This window comes from Larimichthys crocea, chromosome XIII (assembly GCF_000972845.2).
Source record: "Larimichthys crocea isolate SSNF chromosome XIII, L_crocea_2.0, whole genome shotgun sequence".
NCBI classification, from domain to species: Eukaryota; Metazoa; Chordata; class Actinopteri; family Sciaenidae; genus Larimichthys; species Larimichthys crocea.
The window spans coordinates 16096529-16122427 of NC_040023.1; the positions used below are offsets into that span (position 1 = coordinate 16096529).

General features: G+C 42.2%; 1 protein-coding gene across 1 annotated transcript in view; it reads right to left on the minus strand.

Moving 5' to 3' along the window:
* Nucleotides 1-6: 6 nt before the first annotated feature.
* The window catches only part of efna3b (ephrin-A3b), a 54166-nt gene continuing 28273 nt past the window's right edge, over nucleotides 7-25899 (minus strand). The window contains exons 3-6 of the mRNA XM_010729847.3: nucleotides 9626-9918; nucleotides 7646-7711; nucleotides 6530-6607; nucleotides 7-373 (exon numbers count right to left, since the gene is read on the minus strand). Of these exons, the coding sequence (XP_010728149.3) occupies nucleotides 255-373; nucleotides 6530-6607; nucleotides 7646-7711; nucleotides 9626-9918 (556 nt within the window). The 3' untranslated portion in view covers nucleotides 7-254. The remainder of the gene's footprint in view (nucleotides 374-6529; nucleotides 6608-7645; nucleotides 7712-9625; nucleotides 9919-25899) is intronic.

Consider the following 25899-nt stretch of genomic DNA (forward strand, 5'->3'; position numbering starts at 1 on the left):
ACACACACACACACACACACACACACACACACACACACACACACACACACACACACACACACACACACACACACACACACACACATTCTCACTGTGATGCTTGAAAACTCTTGCTCCTCTTGCCTTTTGCTCTATTCATGGTATCTTAACTCTCTTCTCCTCTCTCCTACTGACTCTCTCCTGACTCCCACCCGCTGATACTGTACACCCTCCCAAGGCTAGTTGGCATGGTGACGCTGATGGGATGGCCGTTGCTAGGAGATGAAGAGAGCGGCCAGAAGAAGCATCGTCACGGTGAGGAGAAGGCGATCCCTGGATGGGCTACTTCCGCTGACACTCTTCTCCAGCTTGGGAACAAACGGGTTAAATTCATCTGGAAGAAAAACAGAAAGAAAGAAAGGGGATGGAGGGAGAGTGATGTCTTTATATAAATACATTACAGCGATAGCTGTGTTTTTCTACGCTTGAAAAACTTCAAAGGGAAACGAGGAAAAAGAGTTTATCTGTGCTTCTAATCATGCTATGATCTGCTTACACAGCACAGCTTTTACTAAAACATGACCAATTTTTTTTAATGAGACAGACTGACTGAGAAAAAAAGAAACTTACAGCACAGAGTCACACTCCCACTGAAACATGGGAAGTCTGCTACAAAAGACAACACAACAGCAGTGCTATAGCTGACTGCTGCAGCTGTTATCAGAGAGCTCTTATTGTTCTAATAAAGTGACACATCCCCAGTCACACACATGCATACTTTCAAACACGGGCCTACTGTATAATACGGTAACACCAGTCCCCTGTGCACGTACACCTGGCGGCGTCCTAAAAATAGTTTGTGATCTTTTGTTGCGGGCTACACGGAGAGCACTGATGTCTAGTCGATGAGAACACAAGCCAGCAGACAGTTCGCTGCATGCCTCCACTTATGAGACACACGTGCAGCCAGACACACCCTCTCTAGTCACTTGATTAATGAGACGAGGGGCCAGACATAAAGCACACTTTTCTGTCTATACACAGGACAGCTGATATTCTCAGTTTTTCCACTCCACGCCATATTTCCAGCTGCTCTGTGGTTCAGACAGCAGAGTAATGACTGGCTGACACCTGGTTTTAAAGATGGCCTCTTCTGATATGCTCTGCTGGCCAATCTAATGAGGTCTACGCAGCGGCGGAGCTCAGGTTAAACGCTTTGACCGCTCTGTAACCGAGCATGCAGCTGAAGGGTCAGGACACTGTTACGTTGGCGCTAACTGACAGAGGAATGTGGTTTTGAAGACACAAACAGCAGACGGTGGAGCATTTCGCTAAACTGGTTCTGAAGTGTGGCTCTACTAATTGCTTCAATACACACGCACGCACATACACACACTTGCGCGCTGTCTCTCACTGACTGCTACAAACATCTAATTATTGGTGCGATGTTTGTGCAGAGGGCCATGTGACATACTGTACATCGTGACCTTCTGACATGTTCCCGAGCCAAACGTCATCTCACACGAGGACGCTGTGTGCATTTCTGTAGTTGTAGTTGTGTGTGTGTGTGTGTGTGTGCATGTCAGGCGGCATCTGTCTAATAATTAGAATGTTCAGACACCTAAAGGCGTCTATGAAATTGAATGTCATGTTGACAAGAACAAGGAGATGTCTTGCTTTGATTGCGTTAAGAGTATCTACCTGTGTGTGTGTGTGTATAAATGTGTGTGTTTACATGTGTCAGCAGTCATCAACTGTAGTTTCTGTTTGAGCTAAAACACAAGCATATGTAATACAATGTGTAATTCTACTTTTATGACATTGAATATTGGGGCGCTCAGTCCATAGACTCTTGGGAACCGGACGGTGGCCAGTCCAGGATGGACCAAAATATGGAAGGTGGACTGGTAGCTGGAGGGATTTTAGTTCACCTCCTGGGCACTGCCGAGGTGCCCTTGAGCAAGGCACCGAAGCCCCCAACTGCTTGCAGGGCCCTTCTCAGGGGGGCTGCCCATCATTCCACCATCTCTCTTCATATTGCATGTCTATGAGCCCTTGTATGTGAGTTCGAGGTTTAAATGCATGTAGAATAATAACTGAGAAAAAGAAAAAGAATTTCCCCGTTGAGGGATTAATAAAGCATCTCTTAATAAAGTATCTCTTCCATAAATTTGATGTACCGTAACACACATTTTATTCAACTTTTTCAGCTGAAAAATAATAGAGTGACATAAAGCAAATAACCTTTGTACGTTGTTATCCAATTCAAAAATCCTCTAACAAATATGAATGTAAAAATAATTACGTTTAATTGCTGCTGTCAGACAGGTGATGATTCACCTATGTACTAATCTTCCCAGAAAGTATAATTTGTGGTGTTCCCGGATCACGATGTCCTCATTAAAGGTTAATTCCAGTGATTTCCTATTGCACCTCCATGAGTGGGGGGACTTTTGAGACATTGGTTAAAATAGGAAAGAAAATTGCTATGAGATCATCTTTCATTAGACTCTCTGTGACTGATTAATACGTGAATCTTTCAGCTCAAAACATAATAAAAGTCCCGCAGAACAACACGTTTTTTTTTAGATATTTGGACGTGAGGGAGACACACCTGTTAGGATTAAGGTGATATAGGAGTTTACTCTTTACTCTTTAGTAGTTAGTTTTAGTTTTGAGGTCACGTTTCTGTATCGTGAAATATTGTTTGTTTGTTTTTTTAAATTTTTCTTACACTGTCAAATAGACCTTTTTCACAGCAGCCATTTTGACATGAAATAGCAGGATAAACACAGGTGTTTCATGTCAAAATGGCTGCTGTGAAAAAAGTCTGTTAGCAAAAAAAAAAGAAATCATATAAACCTTCTTAAAGCAAAAGTTGATTAAACGCTGAGGAAGCAGTTTGGGGTTGTGACATCATGAGCTTAACTGATGAACTTGAGCAATCAGCTGGCACACCTGGTATTAATTTATTAGCTGTTTCTTCTTGGTGTGTTTTTTTTTTTGGTGGTGTGTTTTAAAGATGAATGGATCCCCTGGTTTCTTAATTTGCAAATTAAGCACACATTTGTATAATGCATGAAATCTGTAGAAGTGGTCATAATTACTGCAAGATAATTAGTATTTGTGACTCCCAGAACAACTGTTCCCACAAAAGCAGAGGTGACATTCGCTTTGTGCTGTGTCCTGCCCGCTGAGACTCAACCCGATGTTGCTGGCGAGGTAACCCAAAACCTCCTGACGCTTAAAGGAGTGGTAATTGCTACAATAAACCCCATTAAAGAAAAAGCTTCTGATTTCGCCCGCTAATGGCCGGACCTGATCGTCAGATGCGGTAACCTGAGCCAACAGGGTGGGTAAATGAGTATCCTCCCACTGAAAGCTGTCAGTAATCACATGGCTGCATGGGGAGCTGCTAGCACCATTCCATCTGTGTTGTAAATGAGATCTAAATGAAATCTAATACTAGAGGCCGTATTCAGGAGGGAACCACTGTTGAGCTGTAGACACTGATTGAAAGGGGCAGCGCCCAGGAAATAAACTGTGAGCAGTGAAGGGGAGAGAGAGACGGGTGGTTTACTGCAACATTCAGCTTAGTTAAACATTTTCAGACACAGTAATCAGGCAGATTTGAACTGAGCGGTTTGTGTGTCGCTTCGTGTTTGTGCAAATGTGCTGATGTGAACTTTGAATAACGGCAATTAAAACTATGATGTGATGAGTCTAATCGGCAGTCAGGAGGAGTGAGAACGAGGGAGGGGGATAGGAAACTGTACAGCTTCTTTGTTTTCACTTCTTTTCACGGCTCCCTGCTGATTTCCTCACTTCCTCTTGCGCCACTTGGGTTACCCTATTAATTTAATTGGCAACACAGCACTACAGGTGAAAATGACCCACAGGAGCTGGAGTAATTTGTGCTCTGCTACTGTGTCAGCCATTCACTAAATATTAAAAGCATTTTCATGTCGTCAACATTCCTTATCTGTTCAAGTACACCCCACTGTTCTTCTGTGGAAACAGCCTTTTGAGTCTTTTGTATATTCTCGTAATTGCGTACGTACTGCGTGATTTTGAAGAATATGTTTTCTGTTATTGGAATGAACACCGTTTGTGTTTACTGTGTGTTTACAAATATCTGCAAGAAAGGAAGGAAGGCGCACAAGTCGTGAGGATATGTGATGAGAATGTATATGTATTGCTCACCAATCAAAAGTACGGGTGAACTAACTGCAATCTTTGCTTATTGTAGGGTTAAAAAAAACAAAAAAACATGAACAAACATACAATACTTTTTTTGTTTATTCTAATATCAACGTGATAGCATGAACGCATACCACAACCCCCAAGATTAATATCATTTTGGTGGGTAAGACGGTTAAAAGAGGGTAAAAACTCAATTTCACACATCAAAAGGTGAATAAACTGAGTTTTTGGCGGCTTTCCCCTCCACTGCATTCCTACTTGTGCTCTGGGAGGAAAAAACGGAGGATGGGAATTAAAGGGTGGTAGGGTGAGGAGGGCGTGGAGAAAGGAAATGAAAGAATGATGGAAAGAGGAAAATGAAGCGAGAGAGAGGTATATCAACAAACTCATATGACCTGCAGCCATTCGCCGCAGCCAGTGATGAGTTTTCTTATGACAGTTACGAGACGGATTTATCACGCGAGCGCGCATGCATGTGAGTGTGCGCGCACTCACACTGATTAACAACAACACGGCAGCACATTTTACAGGCTACCTTGGAGAAGAGTGTGACAGCGTGATGACTGATACCTACATGTCTGGTTGTGTAATGGGCGCCAGCTAGGTAGGCCAAGATGTAGAAGGTGTCCATTTATGTTATTGTGCTGTTGCACTATTGTTGTCACAACACTGAGCAGCAACCACATGATCATCTGCGAGATTATCTTAAAGTCTGTCACTTATTGATTTACAGCTCAGCTTCTCCATTAAATCGCTCCCGAATTTCATACACTTCCACTGCTTACAGATGATAACATGAGTCATATGATTCCCATGATTTCACCAGTTGTGTAATGTTGACGAGAGCGACATAAGGGCAAACTGGGAGCATTTGCCAAGTCTTTGCTTTTCTGAATGAACTAACCATGAAACTCTGTGTTCCTTGCTTATCCGGGTGAAGACGGTGAGTGTGAAATGAATATGCATGTTGTTGTATGGAAGGATCAGCAGCTTGCACAAGCCAGCTGGTGCTGTAAAGTTAACTGTGCTGAAGGGCTCTTTTGAAAAAGGCACATTTCACTTTAGCTGGCCACTTTTGATGGCAAATGAACAGGTCACGCTGCCATCAAATATCAAGGATCAATCTGCTGACCGTATTTAAATAACAAGGCTAGTGATATTCTATCCTTTTTTTGTTATTGTCAGTGAGTCCCATCGAAAGACGAGTGTGTCATTTCCACTGGGGATGGGGTGACATGACCCTCTCACTTTTCCATTTTCCTGTTTTTGCCAGCTGTCTTTGTAAAGCTTCTCCGTAAGAGTGACTCACTCCAATCTCTCTAGTCAGTGTGCCCTTACTGTCCAGCTGTCATAATCCAAATGAGAAAGCTTTGAGTCAAAAAAAAAAAAAAAGTTGATTTAGTCCACCATATCAATATGTGCTCACTGAGCACCACCAAGTGCTTTGGGAACTTTTTACTGCCCTGGATTTCGCCTGTAGGCCTGAGTGCAGGCTGTCCTGACTACTTGATTAATGGAGCGAGTTGGGGCTACGTGACAGGAAAAATTTGGGAAGAAATTATTTACAGGTGAAGATGTGAAAACGCAATATTGAAAGACAGAATGAATCATTAATCAAAAAAAATAAAATAAAATTAGCAACAATACAGAAATTTACATTTTAAATCATTTTGTTAAAACACTATAATAATGAAACCACACACACACAAAAAAAGTGTTTGCTAATATAAATGCCTGTAAGTGCAAGAAGTATTCTATTTATATTCTTTCTTTTTTCAGCAATGAATCTACTCCAATTACAAGTATCTGTGCCATTGACACAGATTATAGCTGTTAAAAAACATAAATGAGCCACATGTACACACACATGACCTTCATTTACAATGGACATGTGTATCGAAGTCCCACATACACCATCCTGTAGGTGTAATTAGTCACTAAAGCGCCAAATGTTTATTAATACGCTGCTGAAAATAGTCCACAACAAATGCGCCATTTACTCCCGTTTGAGAAACGTTTGTTAAGAACTACGGCGTCCAGCTGTTGTAAAAAGACATTTGTGAACCTGTTTTAAAAGATTTACATCATCAGCAAAAACAAAGGGGCTCGTAAACATTATTATGGAAATCATAAACTCCTGACAGATGAAGTAACATATTGTTTATTTATGAGATTCATTGAAAATAAGAAAAAAAAGAAAAGATTAATGAACCTTTAACTTTGTGATTTGACGTGATTTGATTTGAATAACAAACATGAGTCAGCATCTGTTTTCGTGAATGTTTGCACAGGTGTGTTCTACACTTACTCAGCGTCACATGTGTATAAGTGTGTGTGTGTGACTCACCAATATCGTCAAGTTTTAGGCCTGGTCTAAGCGTGTAGTCTGGTTCTGTAGGCTCTGGCTCATCATCCACGTCAGAGGCTGAAAGGGGGAGAGAGAGAGAGGAGGGGTTAAACCATTTCACCAACCCAAGGGATTTTAATTACATCCAACTTGACATATCGAGAGAAACATGCAAGAGCGCAGCAAGGCACGGGTGTAGGGGTTAAAAAAATCCCCTGCAGCAGACAGACTGACAAGCAAAAACATCACCAGAAACCCTGAGAAGAAGAGAGAGGGGGGGGGAGAGAGAGAAGAGGGAAGGTGAAGGGTGGCAGATCAAACTGAAGAGAGGCAGTGTGTGAAAAGGGAAGGAGAGTTGTGGAGGGGGTTGGAGGGAGGAGAGGTTAATACTACACGGCGGTGGAAGTTAAAAGGACCGGACAGGCCAGGGATCAAAGTCTATGTGTGTGTGTGTGTGTGTGAGTGTGTGTGAGTGTGTGTGTGAGTGAAAGAGGGTCGAGAGATTGAAGGAAGGCAGGAGAGCGAGTGAGTGAGGTTAACGCTACATATACATAGCCACCCACTGACTGCACACAGCAATAAATGGATTCTGACAGGGAGTGAGGGAGGAGGGGTGAAAGAGGAGGAACGAGAGAGGAGAGAAGAGGAGAGGAGAAGAAGGAGGCGGGGGTGAGGGCCTTCAAAGCTGGAGCTGCTCCTTTTTCTGCTGCTGTACGGGGAGAGCAGGAAGCAAAAGGAGAGAGAGAGAGAGAGAGAGATACAGAAAAAGACAGAGAAAGAGAGAGAAAGAGAGAGAAGGAAAGAAAAAGAGGAGCAAGGGTGGTTCTGTGCTGCGAGTGAAAATGCTGCAGGGGAAACTCAGCAGGAGTATTAATAGCTCTGCCTGTTTCAGACTGTATTTAGATTTGTGTATGCATCTGTATGCAGCCGTGTGTGTGTGTGTGTGTGTTTGTATGTGTGTGGGTTTATGGGTTCGTGGGGAGTCTGGTGGTTGCCAGATGGGTAGAGTGGCCATATGGTTGCAGGTACAGCCGGCAAACAGGTCCAAGCATTGCATTGCAGGTCACACATCACACACACACACACACACACACACATATAAAGTGAAAGACTCACCCGTGGAGCAGCAGACATACACCCGTAGTCTCAGACAGCTACGGCCGTGATGATGGGTGGGTGTGGCTGTAAAAACATAAAATACACATTAGATCATGCTCGGTGTGCGTTTTTATCTCTTTCACTGATGTGACCACAGGTTTGGTTTTTTCACCTTCAAATGTGATGAAAGTCAATTTATCGGTCTGTGCTGAAAAGATGTTTTTTTGTTTTTTGTTTTTTACAGCACTAATAATAATCCTGAGAAATGCACCAATCCAAATTACTGGACCAGTATTAGTGCTGATACTGAAGTTGTTAAACAGATTGAATATCAGCCAGATGTGACTGTTCCACATTAAACACGGTTAATATACAATTTTTCACACCACATTAAACTTTTTAAACCTTCTAGAGCAACATAACTACATTTTGCACAAATCTATGACATATACTACTGTTATAAAGCCAAACTTTGTGATTTACAACCATATTTGCGACAGTAGTGTGTGAAGAGGCGAAAGCGATCAGTTCTGGAGAAAATTACGTCTGAAACTGTGACTGTGGTCGGCTTGGCAGATGAAGTCGGATTGCAGATCTGTGAGTGCAGTGGTTTGAAAATGTTTGGTTGACATTTTATCACCTCCTTTGTATCTCACCAGACTCTAATGTAGGTTTATTTATTCCGTGGCCAACTCCTTGTTGTCTAGAGTAATTGTTGCACACACAGTTCAGCCAAATAAATTCTCTAAGAGCGACTCACTTAAAAGTTTCAGGCAGAGACTAGAATACTTTCGATACTCTTGTTTATAACTCAACTGTGGCTGCATCTTTAGCATCTGAGGGGAGTCGAACACATTTAATTGACTGTACAACACCAAATCATCTCTCCAAAGCATGTGTAGGGGTCTCTAATTCACCTGATCTGTATGTGTTTGGACTGTGGGTGAAAAACGACTGAGGAGCACCTCAGAGATACAGGGTGAACCTGAAAAACACTAAACATAAAGGCCTTGTAGCTTTGAGCCAATGTGAAAACATATTACTTATCATCATTAATTTATTAAGTCTAAATCTTATTTATTTTAGTTTGTGGAAGACATTTAGGAAACACAAAGGTATAAATAATAAAATGAACAAATTCCATGTGTTAGCTTCAGTTTCAGGGTTCTGGTTCATGCTGGCTCACTGTCACACTGTTATTGGGACCCTTGAATGAAACAGAGCGATAATTATTCCTATTAGTAATGTACTTTTTCTACTGTGACAAGTCAAATTCTGCTATTAACAAGGTATTTTAAAGCCAAAAAAGCCAATTGCCAAGAGTTTAAATGCTTTTAATCTAAATAATATAACCAACCAAATTCATACATGTTTTAAAATGATCACTTTGATTGGTAATTAAAAGAAGTTTAAAAGTTTGGCCTAACAAAAAACAAGGATGCATCTCTGTCATGAAGCACCGAGCAGCTTTCTGCTTTTGTTGCTGCAGAGCCGAACAACTTTCTAGAGACGTCTCCCATCAATTAATGTATCTTCAATGAGCACTGCATTCATTATACAGCCATTTAATGCATGAGACATTAATCCACGGCTTGAAAGATTTGTTTTTAAATGGTTTTATGACAAGTTAAAAGTTCATTATTTTACACAGTGTCATACTGGTGCAAGGTGTTGCACGTAAATTTGATTAGCTATCAACAAAATGGATGAGCCTGCTTGACTGCAGGGTGATATGATTAGACGTGAAACAGCAATTTGTTATCCCGAAATTACCTGAGGATGGACTTTGGCTAATCTGAACTGAGTAATCATCAAATCCATTTAACAATGAAAAAACAACATGTTTAATCTTACAGGGAGTGTTTGTCACGCTGCACTAATCTCAGAGAGCTTCTGCAAGAAGAGCAAGTTTTTACTATTATTTCTAGTGTGTTCATAAATATTTTGATGATGCGCAGAAGCCCTTGATATGCATGATATTGATTTGATTCCACTTACAGATGTAGTAGTACTCCTGTCCAACGTGGAACTCGTAGCCCAGCGAGAAGGCGCTGTAACGCTGGAACTTCTCAGAGAACTTGATGGGCGCGTGGGGAGCGTGGGGCCGGTTGCATTCCCACCTCTTGAAGCCCAGTTGTGGGTCGCAGTTCCTGTAACCGCGGTAGCTGACCATGTAGAGGACATACTGCTCCCCGGTGCCCACCATGCGCTGACTGTCATTGTAATGAGGGCAGTAGATGTCCAGGTAGTCGTTGACGTTCACCTGCATTGTGTAGCCCTCCCTACGCAGACTGGAGACACAGAAAGAGAGAAAGCGTGTGAATGAGTCTGATCACAAAGCTGCAGAATACACACATCAGGTCTTATGCCGTATCTTTTCCCGTTTCCTCATGACGTGAATCAAAGGTGTTTTATTTAGATTTTCAAACTAGTTGAATTTTCCATGAATCTGTCAACACATCCTAATTGGATACGTTATTGAATGTTTCACAAAATGTTTGCAGAATTTGAGCAGAAGAAACCTGTCAGTCAAATTAAAGTGTCTAAACTGCAAATTGGAACTAATCAACCTTGTGCACACATGCGCTGAAAGCTACCACCTCTTAGCGCACACACAAAATAAGAGAAACACATAAAATACACTGTTTTTATGATGCTGTTAACTGTCTCTAATTCCCAATTTCGCATGCAACATTTTTAGATATGCACGTTTTTGGGGCCTTCACACCACACATGTCACTTACATAACCGCAAAGATAACATTCCACCTCATTGTACGGTATGCTGCGTTTCAGATCCATAATTTTCAGCTTTAATGTTCACCCGGGGTCAAACAAATCTTTGTTTGAGAGTTATTGAGTTATTATTAACACAAAGCAGGTGTGTGTATGAGTGTGTGTATATGTGTGAGTGTGTATTTGTGGCTGCAGGGCTGCTGTATGCAGAGAATGCGGAGCTGGCTCTTCAGTATGGACTGAAGGCCCCAGGGCCACAGCTCCTTCTCCTGGTGTCAGCGCAGCGTTGTCCCCTAACCCCAGTGCTCGTACATCAACCTGAGCGCAACGTTGCGCTCACGTCAGCCGTCAACGTCCTGGCCACGTCCCCCCACCCTCCCCCAAAGCTCATATATCAGCGTCAAGCCTAAAAAAGACTTGGCTTGACAAGAAGATAAGGTCTGATTCTGTGTCTGGGAGTTGTATGTGTGTGTGTGTAGTTTGTGTGACAAAGTGAAATAGATTCTTTCCTGACATCCAAAAGCCCTCCTTTTCTCCCCATCACAGACGCGAGCCCATATCTGTGTGACAGAGACAGGTTGCAGTTGTAAATCATACACACACCGATGAGCATGTGCACCCGCATACGCATACACACACACACACACACACCCAGACGCACTCAGATGTTACAGTGGTGACATCATAAAATCACAAGGGGGCAGCAGTGTGTCATCCTCAGCCTGATGCTGCCTCCCTCTTTGCCAGTTCTAGGTCACGTCTCCAGGGAGATTATTATTCAATTATTAAATGAAGATCGAAACACTGTTCCCAATGTCTCCTTCTCTCCATCACTTCTTACCACTCTCTTCAAATCCTTCCTGAATTTGTCTTTCTCCCCTTGCTCTCCCATTTCTCTTTCATCCCTTTCTTTCAGAGTGAACATGAACGGAAGATTAACTGTTCAACATTCATCCTTTGCTCTCCTCTATCTCCTCTTCACTCCTCACTTTCTCTCATTACATCATTTAGTAGCCTGCAGAAGAGATTTACTTATTGTGGTATTAGTGGTAGAAAAAAAGAAAAAGAAGCGGAAAATGCTTGAAGGGAACTATATTTATAGTGGATGCAAAAAGAGAAAGATGGAAAGCAAGAGAGAAAGAACACGAGTGAGGGATGAGTTTGGTTCCACGAGGGAGGCGTGAATGCAAATTGAGAAAAAGAGTAAAAAAAAAAAAAAAGCAGAGAATGGATCAGACGGAAAAAAAGAAGTTCTCTGAGATGAAGGGATAATGGCAAGAGAGAGAGAGAGGAAAATGAAAGGGGGAAGACAACTTGGAGTATCTTGAGTAATCTGAAAATAAATTACTTACTCCGGGATAAAAGCTGGTTTTAGGCTTCCCACTGTGTGTGTGTGTGTGTGTGTGTGAGAGTATGTGTGTGTGTGTGTGTGTGTGTGTGTGTGTGTGTGTGTGTGTGTGCACTTGTAAGCAAACAAGCATTTCTATGTGTGACATCAAAGAACCAAACTTTTATGACAGACATCTTTAGTGGGGGGTTGTGTCTCTGACATATACGCGTAAATCACAACAGATCGGCTGATTTGCAGCAAATCCAATATCAGTGTGGTGTCAGAATCCTTGGATGTTGCGATAATCTGTCTAAGATCACTTTATGCTACTTTCAAGCCGTGGATAATCAGAAAATGGCCAGATGAAGGAAGCATGTTTCAGGGTACGAGTGAAGGATTACAGGTATTAAAACCAAGATGTTTAATTATACCTCCGCTGTCTCATAGGTAGACAATATGGTACATGAATATATTACATGTACTTGGAGTAAGTAGTAAGGTAGAACACTCAGTATGCATTCAACTACATGGCTATATTTGCTGTTGTGTACGGAGAGATTTAAATGAATCAATGACATGAAATAGTATTTCTGGAATTCTTTTAGACAACACAAGGAAAAATCCATGACCTGACCACACTGCGACTGTGTTTTTATGTTCGTCACTTAAGTGAAGCTGTTGGATATAAACCGTCTGCTGGGAGTGTGCACTTTCCTTTGTGCAAAGTTGATGTGACAGCCCCATACCAGACACGACCGTACACTTCCTTTAGTCTGCTTCAAGACAAAAGAGAATGCAATAAATATTTTAATTTTTAATTTTTTTTATATCGTTTCCCTAAGAATCATGAGCGAAAAATCCAGTCTGACTGAGGAAATCAAGATTCTCGTTTTATCCCAAAATGTGCAAATGAAGACAGATGGAGAAACAGAGAGATACAGAAACTAAGAGGTGGAGTAGCTTATGAAATGTCACAATGCGTTGCCTTCCTCTGCTCTCTCCCGATGACTTCCTTCCCTTTTGTGTTGGATCACCGCTAATTTCCTCTCTCTCTCTCATAAGTGATACCTGGCAGGGGCGATGGAGAGAGATGGAGCGAGACGTTTCATCAGCACAACACAACTCAGAGGAGCAGAGCAGAGGAGCAGAAGAAACACCGGAGGGATGGAGTGATGGAAGAGATGGAGAGAAAGATGGGAGGATTTATAGGATGAGACGAGGGGTAGTCGGGGTTAAAAGCTGCCGAGTCTGGCCACCAGGGAGCGGAGGGTGATAGCAGGAGGGAGAGAGAAGGAGCAACAGCTAAGAGCAAGATCAAAGTGGGCCTGGATCAATGTCACTACTGTAAAATCACATCAGAGAGTGTGAGAGAGAAGGGGAGAGAGAGAGAGAAAGGGAGAGAGAAAGGGAGAGAGTATGTTGCCTATATAAATCAGTCATAGGCAACATAATGCCACAGAGTTACCCCCTGCCCGCCTATTATCTGCCAAGCCCGTTGGAGCACTGTACATCAATAAAACACTTTGACAGTAAGAGCAATCATTCCTTTTTGTAACAAGAGCTTGGAGGACCAGCTTACTCTGCTGTTCTCTGTTGGCAAGATGGTAGACTTTGTGGAGAAAGGGAGTGGTGGGGTGGGGGGTTCTGAAGCTCAAACATTTAAGCCAGCGAGTCATAGCATGGAATTACACTGAATGCAAACCACGTTTTCGCAACAATAGAGAGCACAATATAGCACCCAATCGACAAGGACACCCAAATCACCCATGTGTGCCCCGTACATTAATCACTATGATTTTTTTTACCTGGTGATGCGCATGTGATTTATTTTCTAAACCAATCAGAATCATCAGGAGTGGGTGTGAAAGCTACCCGGTGCTCTAGCTAAATATTCTCAGGTGGGGGGGGTGTTACTTATTTAGGCACATTTTGCACACGGTTTATTAAACCCTCTTGTGACAACAGGTATGCAAATGTGGAGAGAATAGTCCTTGATAGCAACATTTTGAAAAAATAATCTCATCAGTGGCTTTGGAAATCGCCATGGAAACCTGAAGGAAAGATATAAAGAAGCACACTTTTGGTAATAGATACCTGCAAATTGTTTCATTACGTAGTCTGTGGATTCACATATTTTCATTAACCGGGTCTTTTTTTTTTTAAATGACATTTTGACACAGTCAGATGTCACAGTAGGAGAAGTGCAGGTGTAAATAATAAAATGAATGAATTCTATTTAGCTGCTTCAGTTTCAGGGTCCTGGTTTTGTTCTGCTTCTCTGTCACAGTGTCATGACTTACTGTGACACATGAATAGAGCAGAGCCATCATTAACGTTATAAGTAGCACCTGTAATTTTCCTCAAATGTCTGCTGTGAAAGACTTTTGATTTCTCATTATAACGAAAATCCTAAAAGTTTATTATAAGATCCAAATGAGAGGCCACAAATTCATCAGATACAGTGATTTCAGTCTGCAACTGAAAACTGTTTTTTTAATTAAGATTGCGTCAAATAATTGCAAAGAAACCCTAAATGTGTGACAAGTGCATCAGGGAGCAGCTACATCTGAATAAAAATATAAATCCTATAAGCCGTCTCACTTACTGCTGGTTTGTGTATATAGTGTGACATTTCAATTGTCACAACATTTATTAGTGCATATTTCCTAGGAATCCCATACATGAGGAATATGGGCAATTTTCTTGTTTTCTAACTTTATTAATTTATCTTTTATGTACTGTTGTACATTATACATTATAAAAGAAAAGCTAAACCTAGCTATAATATATTTTCAAGGTGCTTAATTTACCAAAAGTGGCACAGTAAATGGAGGTTTTTGTAGGATTGGCTGTCCTTAACCTCAACCACAACCTTTTATCAAAAATAATTAAGACTGAAAGAACACAAAAAGACACATTTTCAGAGATGTTTGAGCTTCTCAATTACTATCTCACAAAAGATAACAGAACATGGAACACAGGAGGTAATCTTGTTTAGCCTCAGCCCACATCAACGCTCTCCTAATGTACCTTACATTTTGTATTTTATCATCTGTTTTAGTGAATCGTCTTGTATCCATGACTTGCTGCAAAACCAAGTGCCCTCTGGGAACAAATAAAAATGAAAGTTGAAGTTAATCTAGGTGTCTTAAACTGTTTTAATCTTTCTGCCTAGTCAATTTTAGCTCCGCCTTCATGAATTAATATCACAGATTTATTTATTACAGCACACATCAACAACTGCTTTAAAAAAAAGAGATTAAATAAAACACAGAAACAATCAAATACAAAAAAAAACCCCCAAAAAACAGACATAGATAAAAGCATATATTTTTGCTCAGGACTGTGTACTCAACAATCAAAAGTAGAAAACCACAGGTGGCTGATTAGGTTGCAAAGGTGTAAGTGTGTGTAGCTGTGTGAGTGAGCAAGCTACCAAAAAGAAAAGAAACACATGCATGCAAAGATGAATCAAAGTTAAAGAAAAGGCCACACTGCTGATGGGCACAAGGTTGGCCTGGATTAAAACTTGTCCAACAGTGTTACAAATGATTGCCAATCAGGACTTAAAAGCCACTCTGCCTCCTGAGGCCAGAATTCTAAATCCCATCTCAGTTCGGTACAGAGATGCTAACATTGTTACGGGAGGGCTCTAATCAGCCGGCGGAGCGGTAGGTATAATTGAATGGCTCCCCCGCTGAATGGAGACTCCCGGAGATCTGTAGCATCAATGAGGCCCTCATCAAACACAGACAGGAGTCCTTCCTACTGTATCCTGCTCTTCCTACTCCCTCTGCTCTGCCCTCATCTCTCCCTCTCTCTGTTTCTGTCTAAGTTTGGCTTTCGCCTGAGAGAAAGCATGCAGACAAGGGTGTTTAAAAACAGATGTGTGTGTGTGTGTGTGTGTGTGTGTGTGTGCCCCTTAGTGATGCCATCTAATTCAACATTGGTAGACACTGAAGATACTGACACATGGGTTGCTGCTGGTGAATAAGAATGCCATCTTTCTCTTTTCTCATCTTCTGTCTCTTTTTATTATTTTCCATCCCTCCGTCTCTTTGAACCACTGGAGGGACATACATGTGTGTCTACGCCTGTAGGTGTGTGTGCAGGAGGGGGGGGGGGTCTTAAAGGGTGTAGTGGTTGAGCAGGTTCTAAATTCTCCCCATTGAAATCAATACCTGTCTAGAGTGTGTCCAACAGACTGGAATATGCTGCCTTCTCTCAAGGCCGCTAGACACACACTCTTACACACACACACACACACACACACACACAGGCCTGCCCTGCAGAGCGATGGTTCATCATTGGTAATTGATCAAAGTATTACGGCTAACAGGGTTTCTTGCCAAGTGTCCTCACGCGCAGAACTGACACGATCCCATAAAAAAGAGGCAGCATTTTCTGAATCTTTCTCTATTTCCGCCCCTTTTCTTACATCTTGTCCCTCGTTTGCTTCATTTTTCTGCTCTTGTCTCACTTCTCTCAGGCTCTTAAGCACTCTTCCTCCTTCCTCTCTTCCCCCCATCCTCCATCCATCATCCTCTCCCCCTCTCTCTTCCTCTCTCTGCCTGTGGATATTGACTATGTGGTGTGAGAGAGAGAGAGAGAGAGAGAGAGAGAGAGAGAGAGAGCGTTCCAGCCACACGAAACCTAATGGCAGGCATTATTAGCCCTTTGAACTGAGCTGTCTCACTTTCATACAGAGCCACATTCGACAGACACACTCTTAACCCATTATGTATACACAGAGCATGGAGTTCTGCACATGCATGTTTCTTTTTCTCTTTCTCCCTCTAATCAATCATACATGCTTTATCTACTGGGTTTTGGTCTTAGATATATGACACAGATGGATGGAGGTGCGGAAATTAAAATGAACAACTGCATGAAACAACAGATGGCAGAAGCCAAGGCCGAAACACACATGGAATAAGAGGACAAAGAAAAAAGCGAGAGCAGATCAGAGATGTGGGTGGATGAAAGACAAGAAAGGGAAGAGGAAAGGACAGAAGACTTTGATTAAGAAAAATGTTGTGAATAAGACCCGGACTTGTGGTCTTTACCTTAATTTGCGTGTTTATTGATTTTGTTTTCAACTTTCATTTGTTGTACGTTTTACAACCATCCCACCCAGCCTATTTTACGCTCCGAGGGGTTTCCTAATTTTAAGACTTCTTCAAACGCTCAAGTGCCATTCACAAAGAATCTGCCAATTCCATCCAACCTCTTCTATCACTCCCATCCCATTAATGTTCCCATTAATTCTTTCCTGTCCCTCTCTATCCCTCTGTTTCCCTACATCTCCCACTGTCTCCATTCCCAAAGCCCTTACACGAGCAATAGTGATCCCATCAGACACTGGGCCAGCAGAGGCAAACAGACACACAGAAGAGAAAGAGAGTGTATGTTCCCTAAGCTCTCTCATGATTGATAGTGATCCTGTCTGATGGCTGTGTATAGACTCAGCACTCAGTGAGACATTACCCTCTGACCCAGCTATTGATTCTTGCATTCGCCGCCCCAAACACACAACACTAGTCTTGACCCTGCCCGCGCAAAAACCACACAAACGCGCACACACACACACACGCTTGTGTGTACAGTCCTACAGATTGATAGTTTGGCGGTGTCCTGTGAAACCTGATCAATCTGCTGCATAACAATCATTCTCCCTGCCTGCCTCAGCCCACTTCCTGGCCGAGTCACATGGCACCCATGTCCCGCTGACTGATGTGTTTGGGTCAGGGTCTGGAGGCTTGAATATCAGGGCTGCGGGGAAAAAGAGCTCCAGCGCTGGGATAAGCAGCTCTATACAACAACAACAACATTACTCAGATCCCTCTCCTGAGCCAAATTTAATAAGGGATCCGGGGCAAGAAACAGTGCTTGCCAAGCATAAGGACAATCTGGAATGAGAAGTAGTGCCATTCATCAAGAAGACCTGGGTCAGATAGTATTTGCAAATATTTCCTTATCAGCTTGCACTTGTTTTAACCTACCTGAACTGCAAGGTGGGTGGGTGTAACACACAAAAGATATCAGCGACTAAAGGGAAGTATTTAAAACTCACTTTGCTTCTTGTCTGTGCTGTGGCCAACTGTGCGCGAGTGCGTGGCCAACTTGGCTAATGTAAGAAAGGAAAAAAGAAGGAAAAAAATCCCCCTATCAAGCACTTCAAACGGGCTAAAACAAAGCCCCGAGATGATTTGCAACCGTTATTTGACCCATGTCCGATATCACAGACAAGTTAAACACAGAGAGGATATTTCAGCCATTGTAAGTCCAAGGAGGCGAAGCCAGAAAGAAAAGCAAGACAGAGAGGAGTGCCAACTGAGCTCCAGCCTAATGGGCTTCCAAGACAAAACCACAGCTGGCTTTCAACATTAGTCTCCATGACGACAGAAGAAGCCCTAGCTATGGAGCTATTGTAGCAAAAAAAAAAAAGAAAAAGAAGAAGGGGGCTACAGGGGTTCATTGCTTTGTACAAAAACCCATCTATCCCCCTTTATCCACCATCTCTCCTCTGTCTCTCTAATGGCTAATTAAGTACCACTTATTACTGTTCTACATTATCACAAATCATCAGCTATTACTGTGGAAAATTCAGTTTCTCACCGTGTTCAGGAGTTGTTTTTTGTGTGTGTGTGTGTTACATGTCAGTTTGGCTGCAAAATGAACAAAGAATTAAGGCTAAAAGCAGAAAGGGAGGGAGGGGTGTGTTACTAAGGGTTACAGGCAACATAGGGATTGGTCATGTACTGTACCGATAGCTAGACGTGCAGAGCTGTGCGACTTCGTGTGTGTCCTAGAGGGGACATCCAAAGGTGAAATAACGACCAAATTAATATTTTATTAAAGTTTTTATAGCCTGTTACATCAGCGACTGGAAAAGGAGCACCGCTATAAAAATTCAACCAGCCAAATGAAAAGATGTATCTACTTAACATTCGTCTCTGAAACCTTTTAATTTGCTCAGAAAGAGACAAAACACAATGCACCCAGGCTAAAACAACAGAAAAAGCACATGAGTTTTGTTTTTTTTTATAGCAAAGAGAAGTTCAGTTACTTTTTAGGGTACAACAGATGGATAATCTTCCATGCACATGCACACACCAGGGCATCGAGATAAATAGCAGACTTGGTAGGACAAACAGGCACCAGCATTAAGTCTTTAAGTGTTTAAATGCGTCTGGGTATTCTTGTCAGATAGAAGATGACATTGAGCTCTAACATTTCAAGCATTATGGATGTTCTATTAATGCACTGTGACGTGGAGAATTAATTAAAATGTATTCACATAGACCCCGGACACAAAGGCCTGAAATTAAGGCATGCAGATTGAGACACAATGCTAATCTAAGCGATAAGTGCTCAATTACCCATTTAGGAAAATAATTTTATTGCGTGAAATCAATGGAGTAAAACAATGAAAGGAGGAAAAAAGAAAAAAAAAAACAATGTTCAGACTCAGACGTCATCATCTATTTTTATTCTACATCAAAGTGGAACATAAAAGACGAGTACAGCGCAGAATGTTTCAGACCTTCCACAAAGCACAGGCCAAAGCGATAAGAAGAAACAAGAAAGATTTTGTTGGCTGATGAATGAGCCCAAAATCTATCAATGCCACATTTTAACTTAGCACATAATAGACTTGGTGGAAACAGAAACTTTAAGTTTGTGCACTACATAGCTGTGTGGGTGTATGGGATGGTAGGTAGGGGGGGGTGCAGCTCTATAAAGCTTTGCTCTGCTCTCTTCAATTATACCTCCTGTGGGCCTGAAACACCAGAGTCTGAGTCCAGCCTGCTGCATTATATCTCCCTTAAATTACCTCTCAAAAATGTACAACTACGCAAAGCATATGCAAGTAGATATAAACAATAAAACAACATAAGAATGGAGCAGGACAATGATGAAAATGGAATAGTTGCGCAAAGAAACATTTAGCTGGAGGCAACAGAACGCATTCAGGTTGATTGCATGGTAATTCAAATGTAAGCAAATTGAGGTGTAGTTTAAGCAACGATAACGAATACACACATTAAGTTTTTTTATCTTATTGATCTTACAAGCTTGTATATATTTGTGTGTGTGTGTGTGTGTGTGTTGGGGGTGTCAGTATTTCATGATGTGGCTGACTCTCTCGACTGAACATGAGCAGACTCTGTCAGACTCGACAGTCTATCAGTGGAACATCCCTCTCCCGTTTCCCCCCCCCCCCCCCCCNCCCCTCCCCCCCCCCCCCCCCCCCCTCTCACTCGCTCTGCCTTACTCTCCTCCTCTGTCTATCCATTCTTATCAGTGTCCCTCCATCCGTCTCTCGTTCAATTTTTCATTTCAGGTTCAATCTTTTTGACGTCCTCTCACTCCTCTTCCGACGACACCTCTCCCTCCTTTTCTGTCTTCCTCTACTGGCCTGTCAATCTGTCGTCCCCGCCCTCTTCCTCTCTCTCTCTCTCCCCCTCACTCCCTTATGAAATCAATATGCCTCTCCATGTGGTGGCGACCTGTCAATCATCATATGACGGTGAGTAGCATGTGCATTCACGTGAAGCTTTGTGTATGCGTGCTTTTGTGGGGGCTTTTCCCATTGCGTCAGAAAACATGTGCAGTAAACAAAACGTTAGAAGCTGGAGGTTGTCCATCCAATAAACATTCCTGCTCTTTAAGATGCTCAGAAATAATATGTCAATCAATTCTGTTTGGTTTACACGTGTTTACAAGCCAATCACAAATGAATACATTTACGAATGTAAAATAAAAATAAAAAAAAGTTATGTGGAAGGTGACAAACCACCTCAAACAAAGTGTCATCATTTTCCATCTGTGTTTGAATATAATAAAAATAAATTAATAAATCCCTCCCTGAAATATTGCAGTAAAGTATGAAACACTGTGATGCCTTTTTCATGGCGCTTTCTTTTGATGAGGTTTTCAGTCTTTTCTTTCATTCTAACTATTGAGCTCTGTTTATTCCAAAACAAGCTGCGGCTGTCGGAAGCGTAAAAGACGACACTTTCTGTGTGCCTAGGGGTATTTCTCGAGGAAAGGACAGGAAATGAAAAAGGCATCGGCTGAATTGCTATTGTGTTTCAGAAATGGGAATGGAAAGTAGCGAAGTTAACATTTATTCAGATGAAGATACTGCAGGTTATTACTTTAACTCATCTACTGTCCTGAGAGACATGCAAACATGCAGCGGTGACTCATACAACAGGTGGCCACATGGGCCCATTTAAGATCTGATATTCCATGTGCAGCATTACGGTTTATGGATATATGTAGGTGTCTTTCTGGAGGGGTTATGAAATGTATTTTATTTATTCTTATTTGGTCATTTATTCAAAGGGGACAAACCAGTGGGGTGTGTATATGAGTTCTCATAAAGTCAGCCCATGTCCCAGTGCAACATCCTGGCCATATAAGCAATGCCTGCTCTGCTTTGCTGCTGGAATATGAAATATGCATAGGCCATAAAGAGCATATGGACCATCTATCTCAATATCCGCTACACCAGACCATCAAAAAAGATCATTAAACCTAACACGCACAGTCTAGCCCGCGCACACACACACGGACACACAAAATGGCACATAAACATGCACTCCCACGTTGTGCATAATGGTTTATCAGTTTCAGTGCCAAGTTTCTGCTGACAGTGCACACGCAATAACAGGCAAAGGCATGCGCACAGTAAAAAACAGACACAGATACACATTTAGGAAAAGGGAAGAAATGTAACTATTTGTGTACATTTGCTTACTTCAAGTTTCTAGTCTTAAACTAAATGCAGCTGTCACAAAGTGGAAAAAAAAAAGACCTGAGCAAACTGTATGTCCTTGTTCCTCTCTATCTCACACACACACACGTGCCACAACTCTGAGCTGTCACTCTGTCTATATTTACTTTACCACACCTGTGTCAGGCTCTGTCACTATCAGGCTCTCTGGCCCTCCACTGCAGGGAATTAAAATTTAATATGAGACTCACAAGAAAGAGAGAGAGAGATAAAGAGAGAGAGGCCGACAAAGTCACAGTGACAGTGAATCAGAAAAAAGGTTCAACTCATGGCCTCCTGGTTTTGCAGTTGAGTGACAGCAAAATTGCACAAATGAAGAGCAAAGTCAAGGAAACTGTTAACAGAGAAGTGGAACAAAGAAGGAAGGGTTGAAGAAAATTGAAGGTGAGATGAGGAAGAAGAGGGTCTCTTAAGAAGACAGTAAATTCTTAGTCGCAAATTCCACATAAACAACAACTTAAAACTTCCGCTGGGTGCGCACCGCTGTATCTAAATCTACCCCTCCGTCCTCCTTCATCTCTTTCTCTCATTCCTTTACCATCCTCGCCTCTCCTCCTCCTTCCCTCACGTCTCGCTAATCTGTTTCTAACCACACTATGTGTCAGCGTGGAGTCTGACACTAAGTCAGCGTCATATTCTATCACCCATGCAGACAGAGACAGCAGCACACGCAAACAGGACAGCTACAAGATGGGATTCATCTTTATCTAATCTCTTCTATACTCCCTCAGCCCTTCCTTCCTCATCTCTCCATCCCACTTCCTCCTAAAAAAATTCGTCAGCGCAGGTGAAGCCAACATCAATCTGCTAATGGACACTGTTCTCTTGTTAGTTCACACTGTGGCCTAAAAAGCCCATTTTGTTTGGTGAAAAGCGACCGGAAAAGGGTGAAGAAAGAGTTGGACAAAATGTATGTGTGTACTTAGCGGAATTTTCCCACATCCACCTTGTTTTCTCCTTCACAGTAGAGGGTAAATGTTTGGGGAAATTCAATCTTTGTTGCCAGGTTCTACCTGCTGGTGTAATAATTCACTTCTTTATGTATAGTGTGAAGGTAGAGGTTGCAGAAGCGTTTTTTTTTTTTTTTTTTCCATGGTCACTTCAGGGATAATTTGACAACAGTATAGGTTGATGTTATTATGGCAAACAGTTTCATATATTTCACCTTCATTTTATAAGAAATTATGTTTATTTCCCATCACTTCAGTATGGCAAATGACTCTAAATAACCAACTATCCAGAACTAAACCACAATCTAAAAGTAAACTTCTGAGGAACGTCAGAGTAAGTGTGTTTAGGCAGAAAGAAGCAAATGTTTATGTGCATATAAACTCTGGACTGTTTTTGTGTATTCGTCCCAAACAGCTAAAGTACCAACAGTACAAATGTCAGCTGTAATCTAGCCAGCTATGGAAGTCTCATCATGTCTTTACACTGACGCATAGCATGATTCAACTAGAAGGCTTTCAAGCCCACTCAAGCAACATGCTCCAACTTCTAGACGACTTTGAGCATTTCCCATACACGAAATTAATAAGACTTCCGGAAAAACCTTTGCGCCCGAAATACCTCCTTCCACTACACAACTCTATTTCTCAGAGTTTACCGCCATCCTCCTCTGGAATTCAATACACCTCCAGTTTGCTCCAGTATACCTCCAGTGTGTGGATACATCCAAAATGTGAATGCAGCAATACTTAGGTGCTGTCATTGGTATATTGCTGCCTTCTGGTTTGAGATTTAAAAATATCTCTTTTGAAACCAGATGTGCCACCTGCTCACCTCAGCTGCTGCAGAGCTCTTTTGACAGGCCGGCTCCCTGCCTTGTTAACAGCACTTTGATTCAGCCAATTTCAGGAATATGAAAAGATGCTATTATGTCTTGGGAGGCCGTTGTTGTGCCTTCGTGAATGCTGTTGTGTGTATGCGTGCAGCTGGCTTAGGTATTGATGCCGTGTGAGTTGGGAGGGTGGGTGTGCGTCTACGCCTTCGCAGATGTGTGTAAGTGCGGAGAGAACACAAACGGGCACAGCTGACATTACAAAAAAAAAAGGAAAAACACATGAGAGAAATGAATCAACCGTGTTTGCTTTTTGACGTTTTCATCCCCTCTGGCAAGGACTTTCTCCCTCGCTTACTGTCCTTACTCCCCTTCAAAACACACTTTTCTTTTTTCGGTCTTTTCTGTCTCTGTTTGACATCACCTGTTCCTCTCATCTTCTGCCCCTTTTTGTCGCCTCTCTCTCTCTGTGCAACTGCCAGTCCATTCACTGTGGTGTAAAGTTGTAATCCCTTTCCCTCTTTCTCTCCAGTCGTTTATTTCGCTCTCTATCTTCGTAATTATCTCTCCGGCCTGTCCCCTCGTCGCACCCCCTGTCATCCATCCATCTGCCTCGTATGTAAAATATCTCCATCTGCTTTCACTTTCATACTTCGTTTCTCATTCCCTGCCCTCCCTTATCTCACTGAGCTGACCCCTTCATCTCCCCCTCCTTCCCTCCATCCTTCTATCTCTCTTCCTCTCATCAGCACCATCCCTTTGCCTGCCTGCCTCCATCTTTCCATCCCTCCTCCTGGTCACGGGCTGATTGAAATTCAAACCCGAGCTTTATTGTGCGGTCGATGATTTGCTTAGCACACGTTCCTGGCTGAGGCCGTGGAGGTTGTGAGCATGTTGGTGTTGGGTAGAAGATAAAGCAACATGAGAGGCAGCGGCCACTGACTCGTCCATTCATTAGTTTGTAATGTTTATCATTACCACTGGGCTAAAGCAGCGGCAGCCAGCCACCACTTGCTCGGTTGTCTGAACTCTGAACTTAGTTTGTCTCTCTGAGGCAGAGTTAACTCACTTTAAATGCTTCGACACACCTGCATTTAGCTTCCCAAAAGGCGGCCACTGTGTTTCGCCCTCTGCCACCTCCATCTATTCTCCTGTATTTCCTGCTGTCAACCAATCTTTCTTCACTATTTCTGCTCCGACATTCTCATCCCATCACTTTCTCGTTCTTTGTCCTAGCCACAGGAACAGCAAAGTAAATCGTGCACAGTGACAACACAAGAGGAAATGATGAAGGTCGAGATTTAGGCAGATAGGTGTGCAAACAAATCATGTAATATCTATTATATGATGTAGGATTCATTAACCCCTAACCCTTTTCAAGTCTAAGGCTGCATCACAGTTAAGCGATAGACTTCGTGAGGTCATTTCATACTAATATTGAGGTATTTATTTTAAAATATGCAGACATTTGAGTTGTTGCTGCTGCATATTCCTTTCCATTTTTTTCAAATCTATACATTTCCAGAAATTAAAACACATTTTTAAGCTCTCAAATGTACGCACATGCAGTCTTAAATGACTGTAAATTGAATATGGAAATATTGGTTGGGGTTCTGGACTGTTTGTATGACAAAAACAAGACATTTTACCACCATCGGTTCATGGATGCTGTGATGGAAATGATCTGCAGCTTAATCGATATGGAAAATAATCAAATATTGTACCTGTAAATCGAGGCAGACTAGGGCAAAAACTATTGTAAAGCTTTAGTACCGACAACAAAGAGATGATAAGCAGATGGTGTGTGTATGTACACTGGATCAGTAAGAAAAAGGGATGTTTGTTTGCTAATATGTGCGAGCAGCAGACAGGTTATATACACACTTTGCAGGTGTCACAGCTGCTCCCGCAGGCTGACTTGTCTTAATGTGTGTATGCTCAAGAGCGCCAGTGTATGTGTAGTGTTTCCGTGTCTGGTGTATGTGTGTGTGTGTGTGTGTGTGTGTGTGTGTGTGTGAGACCGTCATGCACAAGACAGCTGCTTCAAAGATGGCAGTGAGGGCTTTTATTCTGTCTCTTCAATCAAAGTGCTTCCCCACAGCTCGACCTGCCAGACAAAACCAGAGTCAGCCAACACTGGGCTCTGAGCTCGTCTCAGTCGGACTGAGAGACAGACAGAGGGAGAGAGAATGAGAGACCTGTGGGTGAGAGGCCACGAGGTCTGTTTCTGTCTGTGGTGCAATGTGATGAAACCGGCATGCAGCCAATCAGACATGACGATGAGCCAACCAGGGAATAACCCGTGGGTCAGCTAACACACACACATAAACACACCATCATCCGCATGTGCTTGTTTGAGTTGTAGCATTGTTCACTGAGGTCTTAGCATCTAAGCAGACCTTTTCTTGATATCAAGTGTTGCATGTAGAAGGTAATTGGATTGGCTGTAATTGGTTGTGGTCGGCTGGTTTGAATAGCAAATGCTGGCTTTGCATAAACACACAAATTAAAACCCTTGTTTATGTTTGCGCACATGCAACTGAAACTGGCCGTCGTTATATCGGTTTGTGCGCTGATTGCAAAAACAGACTGAGCTAAAATATGTATATATATGTATATATA